This window comes from Apis florea, unplaced genomic scaffold (assembly GCF_048593485.1).
Source record: "Apis florea isolate Af1SG1 unplaced genomic scaffold, ASM4859348v1 contig_2495_pilon, whole genome shotgun sequence".
In the NCBI taxonomy this organism is placed as follows: domain Eukaryota; kingdom Metazoa; phylum Arthropoda; class Insecta; order Hymenoptera; family Apidae; genus Apis; species Apis florea.
The window spans coordinates 816,736-825,662 of record NW_028256595.1 but is presented as its reverse complement, the minus strand read 5'-3'; the positions used below and the strand labels follow the sequence as shown (position 1 = coordinate 825,662).

General features: G+C 38.7%; 2 protein-coding genes across 4 annotated transcripts; both read left to right on the top strand.

Annotated features, from left to right (window-relative positions):
• Positions 1-39: 39 nt before the first annotated feature.
• Positions 40-4,600, top strand: LOC100867295 (irregular chiasm C-roughest protein). 3 transcript variants are annotated; one of them, XM_003696866.4, is made up of 6 exons: positions 40-737; positions 1,088-1,248; positions 2,214-2,424; positions 2,995-3,145; positions 3,350-3,498; positions 4,063-4,600. In XM_003696866.4, exons 1-6 carry the CDS (start codon positions 650-652, stop codon positions 4,161-4,163), a joined length of 861 nt encoding a protein of 286 aa, XP_003696914.1. In that variant the 5' UTR covers positions 40-649; the 3' UTR covers positions 4,164-4,600. The 3 variants fall into 3 exon arrangements, with proteins under 3 accessions (XP_003696914.1, XP_086762685.1, XP_086762686.1); XM_086906559.1 differs by having other exon boundaries at positions 53-737; positions 1,088-1,237; XM_086906560.1 differs by lacking the exon at positions 40-737 and having other exon boundaries at positions 991-1,237.
• Positions 4,601-7,137: 2,537 nt separating this feature from the next.
• On the top strand, positions 7,138-8,927 carry LOC100867906 (dynein light chain 2A). Its single transcript, XM_031918715.2, has 4 exons — positions 7,138-7,613; positions 7,697-7,780; positions 7,916-8,112; positions 8,341-8,927. The coding sequence occupies exons 1-4, from the start codon at positions 7,464-7,466 to the stop codon at positions 8,504-8,506; spliced, it is 597 nt and encodes a 198-aa protein (XP_031774575.1). The 5' UTR covers positions 7,138-7,463; the 3' UTR covers positions 8,507-8,927.

The following is an 8,927-nucleotide window of genomic DNA, read 5'->3' as shown; positions in this document are numbered from 1 at the left end:
CCACTGCACCCTGATTTTAACCTTTTCCTTCCTTCAAGTAGGAGTAGCTTTCAGTATTGAAAACGCTATCGAAGCGCGCTGTTCTCGAAGGTGTTCTATTATATTTCCAATAATCGTCAAAAATTAAGTTAAATTAATTTTTTATATATTTTTCATTTTATATTATTTTTTAAATAAGTACAAGAATATTGAATATCATTTCATTTTCTATGAACAGATCTTATTTGTTGTATAAGAATAATAAGTTTCTTTGAAATAAAATTTATTTCTTCATTGAATATGCGCAATTTTTATTTTTTGATTTTCTTTTCTTTTTGTCGATCGAGATCTCTATTACTTCAATAATCAAGATTGAATGAAATCGTGTAAAATTGTATAAAATACAATACAATTATTATTTCACGACGGAATTAAAATATTTATGATTTACGCGAGTGAAAATTTATTTCATTTATATTATTTATAAAAAGTTAAAATATCATTTATATGATATATATCTCGAAGAAATTGTTCAGAAGGTGAAGGACAAAAAATTGCAATGATTGAGAGATGATCGAGAGATCATCGATAATTTTTGAAGATTTGTTAGAATTTGAAAGAAACGGAAAAGGCAACAAATGAAGATGAAAGAATTTCATACGTAAATAAAATGGCACCGTTCCATGGCATGGCTCTTATATTGCTTGGAATCGGATACCTGTTACACGCAGAACCGCCATCCGGTCATCGGACTTTAGGTACAATTAATCTCAAAGTGTACAATTTGAAAAATTTTGAATTTCTCGATCGAATTCATTAGCGTGAATTAAAAGTACGATCGATGATAGATTTTCGATCGAACAAATGAACAAATTTTAATTTCATCTTTTTAACGTATCCTTTCCTGAAATTTTTTGCCACGTGTTGGTGTTACGTTTAACGGAACATTAAAATATTTTTTATCGGCAAAACTGGAATTAAAAAAAAAAAAAAATGGAAAATGTTCTTCGCTACTTTAATCCTTGGATTGTTTTGCTTAAAGAAATTGGATGTAGAGACTAGTAAATGAAATTTTTGCTATGATTCAAGCGTAATACTTGAATTTTAGCGGTACAACGATTCGATGGGGAAAAGACCGATAAAGGCGAACGGTCGCAACGAGGTGCGAAGAGGACGTATTTTTATAAAGACTCGCCCCAAAAAGTGGTCGCCGTTGTGGGACAAACTGTTGTGCTGTTGTGTCGTGTTAAGAATCTGGGTAATAGAACAGTGAGTTTCATATTTCTTTGAATAGTAGTGTCGCTTTACACGCTTCGCAATTATATTGCAAACTTTCGAAATAATAACAAGACGAACTTGAATAAAACAACGTTATTTTATTACAACACGTTCAGTTGGATATCAATGAGGTCACGTTGCGCCACTTACGATTATTGTGCGTGATGTATTTCCATTCGTATTGTATAATTTTTCATAATTATATATTTTACATTCACTGTATGATAATAAGAAGTGAATCATTTCAAAAACTTGTCACTGCGAATTGGTGAATTAAGATCCGTGTTATTCGGAACGAATAATTAAAAAGTATAACTTTTATAACTATGATTACAAGATATGATTGTATATTAGAAGAATATACGAAATTAATTTGCTTAAAATAGTCTGTCATAGAGATTTCAGTAATCGTAAATTGCAACGTGATGAGAAATTCTCGATCTCTCGGAGGAGATCAAAAAAATGAGACGACGAAATATGAAATAACAGTATCTCGTTTGTTTCTCTACGCGAACCTTCAATTTATTTTTGTCGTTAATTAAGATAAGACACGGTATTGCCGCCGCGAATCACGCAAAATTTTCGTTCTCGTGAAATTGTTTCTAATGTAATTTTCTATTTTCCTGGTTTAACGATACACTATCGCGTTACGATATAAATATTTTTCTTTTCGAAACTTGGTTTCGCGGTAGAATTAATCTTTCCCCAATAATTTCAATTCACTTGTACATGGAGAGGTCTCGGTTTCAGAGGTCATTAATTCTGGGATCGTTTTGTAAATTTTGTAAAATCGAATTCGTAAAAAAAAAAAAATACAACAACGAGAAATACGATGACGTTATCGTTAACTATCTCGTGCATATTTCACAGGACGCATAGTTGCGAAACGAGTTCGATATCACGGGCAGTTAACGGGCGGCGAAATATTTCCATGTCTCATTCGGAATTTGTCCCAGGTGTCTTGGATTCGAAAAAGGGACTTGCACATCTTAACGTCCATGTCGGTGACTTATACGAGCGACGCAAGATTTAAGATAGTCGGCAATCCGGAGCACGACGACTGGAATCTGCGAATAGATTACGTTCAACCACGGGACTCTGGCATTTACGAGTGTCAAGTTAATGCAGAGCCCAAGATATATAGGGCGATTACTTTGAAAGTTTTGGGTGAGTTTCTGTCGCTTTCCACCTCCCACTCTTTCGTCCCCACTCTTCCTCCTCCCCCTCCCCTCCCCGTCCCTCCCCGTCCCTCCCCCGACTCCAGAAACGGACGTTATTATTCTCCGCGGAAAGTCTTTTATTTGAAATGGCAGCTCGTCCGTTCGTTAGAAAAACGTAGGACTCGCTGTCCTATTCTGTCCAATCCATTATAACAAATAATCTTAAATCATTCTCTCTACGCCAACAAGTTCGTGCGGTGCTATCTTTCGTTATTTTTATTTATTTATTTATTTTTTTTTTTTAAGCTTCTCTTCAGTTTATCCTTTATTTTACCGGCCAAAATAACGAAACGGTTATGAATAAATTTCACCTACTCGCAACATCTTTTATTCATTGATTCTTTATTCATATTACCATTTACCTCGGCTCGAAAGTTTCGTCCGTCAAATCTTGTCGTGAATTTCTATGCCTACAGATACAGACTACATAGTATATTGTTAACCTGTTAGTTGATCTCTTGTTTATTTATTTACTTTTTTTCCCTCGCTTTTCTTCATCGCGTTGCGACGACGCCAGATGTGCAGGCAAAGATCACGGGGCCCGAGGAAGTGTACGTGAAAAAGGGAAGCACGATCAGCTTGACCTGTATCGTGGACGTGCAAGATATCCCTCCGAGCAACGTGACTTGGTACCATGCCGGTGCGATGATCGATTTCGATGGTCCAAGGTGTGTCTTTCCGTTTCTTGTTTCTTACTTTTTTTTTTTTTTTTTTTTTTTTTTTTTTTACTCGATTCAAAAGAAAAGAGGGAGGCAAGAGTCGATTGCTTTCGAAAAAAAGGGGGAAGGGGGGATAAAAGTGGGAAGAGGCGTCATCGATATCCGATCGGTTTTATCGGAATTCGTCCTTAATAATGTCTTTACCTTTGACAGGGGTGGCGTTTCCCTGGAAACGGAGAAAGGTAAGAACGGGACGACCAGCAAGCTGCTAATAACGCGAGCCCAGCTCGACGACAGTGGTAATTACACGTGCGTGTCGAGCAAGGTCGCTCCTGCGAATGTGATGGTTCATGTGTTGAACGGTGAGAATAATAAAATAAAATAGAGCAATAAGACACGCTCGGTTAAACATTCCCCCCTCTCTTTCTCTCTTTCTCTCCAAAGAACAGCTCCTTCGTTGAGGAGAGAGAGAAGAAAAAGAACTTACTTTATTCCGTTAAACCATCCTCGAGACGTTTTCGAGTCGTTCGAGCGTTGAAGCGATATTCGAGATATATTTTAAGAATATTTCGCGAAAGAAATTCTTGTCCAGAACTAGTTTACCGGTGTACCACACTTTCGATCGGTTTATTGTGCCTCAAAATTCATCGTATATATATATACATATATATAATATATATGATATTTTATATATATATATAAAAAGTGGAGGAAGAAAGTTTACGAGTTGGATTCGAACGGATTCAAAAAAAGAAAACGCGCAATTTTCTCGAACGAAAGAGAAAACACGTGATCAAATCGGAAGGTTCGTTATGCAAATTTCGCTTGAAACTCGATAAAATTTCTCCTTCTCTTTTCTTTCCTAGCTGCGGATGGATCGGATGACGGATGACGATGAACACGGACATGGTTTTTCTTCCTTTCAGGTGAACATCCCGCGGCGATGCAGCACGGTGGTACCGGGAACATCAACAGGAGAGTGATTTTATTCAGCCTGGTTCTGCTAATGGACACGATATTTCGGTGAAAGAAACGGAACGAATTTCTTCATTGTCCATGGCTGTTCTCGTCAAAAAAAAATCGTCGTCAACCCGACATCGACGAATCGATCGATGGAATCGCGTCAGAGAAAGGGAAAGAAAGAGAGAGAAAGAGAGAGGTCCCCGATGATTTACGAGCTTCGACGTTTACCTTTCGGCGCGGATCGAATTTTCCACGAGATTCGAAAACCGGCCACGCCACACGAGATTCGTGAATCGTTCGTAACAACGATTTCGACATGTGTCGAACTTGTTGCCCTTCTAACTGCCTGACTGTAATATTCTAATATAGAATAATAATAAATATTTCGCGGTTCGTATATGTGTACGAGATAAGAAGAAGAACAAGAAGAAAAAAAAAAAGAAAAGAAAAGAAAAGAAAAGAAAAGAGAAGAAAAGAAAAAAGAAAAATAAGAAAGCATAAGAATTTGTTTTTAATAGACACGATACACATCTGTTCCAATCGACTTATCATTTCGTCCATTTCGATTATTATATTATATCGCGAGGAAGGTAGCCGCGTCGCAATCCCCTCCTCCCCCTTCTCCCCCTTATCCCCCCCTTCTTTTTTTCAACGATGCGAATGGAAACGAAACGTGGCGCGCGCGAAATTGATTTTCTCCCCCCCCCCTTTTTTTTTCAATTTTAAGTTAATTTTCGTGTAACGTTAAACGGATTGCATTGGCACGATTAACCGTGCTTATACGCATTAAATCCCGGCCACGTTTTCCGATAATGGGGAAGGGATGGGGAGAGAGTCCAGCCCTTGGGTCGCAGTTTTCATTTTATGCAAATCGGGAGGGAGAGGCATCTGTTAGGCGGCCGCCTAAGAGACGAGAGACGCCGCAAGATTACGCCATTGCTATTATTAATTGTTATTATCTCAACATTTTTTTATCTTACACGTGATACGAAAATTGCGATTTCGTAAGATTTCGTTCATGCGTTCATTCACAACGGATTGTCAAAGCGATAGAGAAAAGGGATGCAGTTTTGCAACAATGCGATTCCTCGTCGATCGTTGGTAGCTTGAAAAAAAAAAAAAAAAGGATCGAAAAATCGATGGAAAGATATTCGAAACGCGTCTCGTTTGATTTGAATCTTCCGTAAATAAAAAACGATAATCGTTACGTCTTTAACCTTTTCAAAAATGTGCACGGTGCTCGAGAAAGATCGTCGGCGGCCACGTTGCTTTGAAAAAAAAAAAAATAATGACGATAAAAACAAAATATCGATGCGCGACAATCGCTCGTCATATCGTACAATACGCGACATCTTGTGTAGAGCGAGTGTAATCGCTCGTAGCGCGTCAGTGGCGTCTTGTTGCAGAACGACTGTAGTCAGACGTAGCACCTCAGTGGCGTCTTGTGCAGAACGACCAGTCGGCCGTAGTAGCGAAAGAGATAAAGGATGAACCGAAGAAAGCGTTCCTTACTTACCCGCGCGCTTAAGCGAACTTGAACTTTAACGAGAATGAACGTTTGTTATCGTATAGTTATCGTATAGTGTATCGGAAGTTAAGCCCTCGAAGCGAAGGATCCGTCGAAGCCATTGGTCGATAGGATCGAGCCGAGTTTTGGTAAATTTGCTACAGAAAGGGAAGGAATAGGATGGACTTGGAGTTTCTAAGTTTCCCTCTTCGCTGTGCGCGAGAATGATCTCGAACGATTGCGAGTTAACGAGCTTGAACAATGGGCGATGATAATTTACAGAGCGTCACCAATCACAGGAGAGGATTACGAATTATTTCGATCGATCAAAGTATTCTATACGACAATCGAGCGCAGTTGAGATTGGAACGAGAGGGAGAGAGAGAGAGAGGAAGCGATGGAAACTTGCGCGTTTACAGTTTAAGTTTTCTAGAAAATCGATAACAACCAGCCATTTTTCTCCGTCTTCTTATCGTTAGATTCCTTTTTTTCCTTCCCCTCCCCCCATTGTCGGCAATTCTATAGTTTTCATTGGGAATGGGATCAACGATGGGTGTCACGTAACAGCGAGGAGGGAATGCAAGTTGAATTATACGAGGAACGCAGCGTACACGCAAATATCGGTTTTTATCGAGAGGAGTCGCTCGCTCTTACGAGCCCCCTTCAACCCTTCTTCTTCCCGTAAGAGGTCGCAATAAAGGTCGTTGGCATAAATCAACTATGAATTTTATCTCGATGAAAAATCGAAGTTCACGGCTTCCTCTCGTTTCCATTCCCTTCCAAGCATCGAGCTTTCGAATCGACAGGTTTCCTTTTAAGAGAGATAGAGGCTGCATTCTTGTACACCTACCTTTCCTATTACTCGAGTCTCGAATAATTTTCACGATTAATCGACGACTTCTCTCGCTTTTCTTGGGAACGAAGCTACCAACATCGTCTCGAAGAGAAATATTCCGAAAAGAGTTTCTTTCTTTTTTTCGTGAAGAGTAACGGGATGCGATCAATCGATGTAATTTTCAACTTTTCTTTTTTTTTTTATTCCAAGATCGCGAGTTTATTACGCTCCGATAAGTAATTCTCGTCCTATTCTACGTTCCGGATGCTCAGTTCGTTGCTTTTTCTCCTTCATTTTCCTATTCGACAAGCGGTGATATTATTTTGGAATAAGTGATTGGTCGGGAATCGCAATTGAAGAGAGAAGTAATTCTCGAAACGATCGTCGTAATATCGTATATTATATATATAGAAAGAGAAAAGAAAAGCGAACGGAGAAAAAGCGTTTCTTGTTTCTTTTCTGGCTCGTCATCTCGATAATCCTTGTTTAAAGAGCATAAGACGAGGAAAATTGAAATAGAATACAAATAGACGGTGATTTCTCGAAGACTTTCTTTCGGCGTCTCTTTTCCTCGCTAAGCTTCTTACATTCAATATAAATTAAGAGTTGCGCGCCGTATTGTTTGCTTTGTCCTCTGCAATACGAACGCGCTCTATCTCCATCTCTTGTTGTTCCAATTTTTTTCGATCGAGAACCATCTTTCCTCAAAACGTGAATCGCATCCACTACTACTACTACTACTAGTTCGAAACTGTGGAAAATTATATTTACTAGAGATATATATCCGTGATACGACGGATCAACAAATCGAATCGAGGAAAGCAAACGAGTAGCGAAGCGCCAAAAGTGGCGCGTGGCGAACGTGGCAATCTTCGAAACAAATGGCCGAATATCGTTTCTCTCTCACGACGACATAACTACTAAGATCTAACTTCATATTCTATGATATATATATACAATTTCTTTTGTTGTCAATTTTTTGTAATCTCGAATCTTGTGTTTTTAAATCGTATTTTTCAACGATGAATCAACAACAACAACAGCAGCATCAGCAACAACAACAACAACAAGGGAAGCAAATCAACGCAGAACTTCGATCCGGGAAAAGTTCAAAAGTTTCAAATCCCAATTTGCAAAAACCTCTTAGTTTAAGAGGTGTACAATTTAACGAGGTAAATCAAGGGGCGAGCCCCGGTAAGGATTACCAATCTGATTGTTCATCGTCGATTTAACAGCGTTTATATCACCTCTTCAGGGTAAAAAGAGGTTAGGTTCGAAGAATTCTGGTATGAATTCGGTGAGTCGAGTGTTTTTCCATAAACGTACAGATCGAATGAAGGTACGTAAAAGGTATTAAGGGTAAGAAAGAGGATACCGAGCTAACATCCCTCGAAAATACATATCGTATCGAAATGAGGGACAAGTGATACAGGTGATTAATCGACACCGATGTGTTTCGATGAAATACGCTCAGGTTCCCAAGTACCAGAATACCTATCGGCTCGAATCGTTTAATCCTTTTAACATAGAGGTGGTCGATAACATGGTGAGGGACACGATGGAGAGTAAATTGTCGACGGTGACGTCCTATCATCCAAACATCATGGCCAAATTGTGCTGCGAGATCAACAACGAGTTGCAAAACGCGCTTCTCAGAAAGGATTACGATAGGTAATAGGCTCGTCCATATTTTTTTCACGAGTTATAAGTGGATACCAAACGATTTTCTCTCTCGTAAATTTCTTCATAAAATCTTCCGCCCCCTTCCTCTCCCCTCCTTTTTTTTTTCGATACGAGAGCGCGCTAGACACGCGTCATAATTTTGTTAAGAAATTAATTTATTATTGATAATTGACGGTGGTATTTTGGATAACTCGTTTATTCTCTCTTGTTTACAAGGTACAAGCTAGTGGTGCAGGCGACGATAGTTCAACGTTTCGATCAAAGTTTACACGCGGGTTTCCAATGCCTTTGGGACGTGGAACGAGACAATTATTCGTACTACGTTTTTCAAAACAACCATATTTACGCGTGGTGTTGTGTGTTCGCCATATATTACGAATAAAAATTCATCGTTCTCCGATTAAATAGCGCGGACGCAATATGCTCGATATACGTTACAATTTCGAGCTAATTCCTTTTTTTTTATTTTTCTCTTTTTTTTTTTTTGTAACCCATGTGCATGATATCATCCGACACCAGATTACATAATGGCAGAAATACACACGCACACACACACACACACACACACACACTGGCGACCTTTACAAGAATTCACGTACGAATACACGAGCGTCAAATTTGTTTCGGTTTTTTTTTTGCGATCGCGCGTCTGACACGACGAATTCTTTTTTTTTTATTGCTCGAAAAAAAAAAAATTACTATACGATAAATAATTTCGAAAACTGTACATCGAACGGAGAGAAAAAAAAGAAAAAGAGAAAGAGAAAAAAAATAAAGGTTTCCTTCGATCGATTATGAAGTAA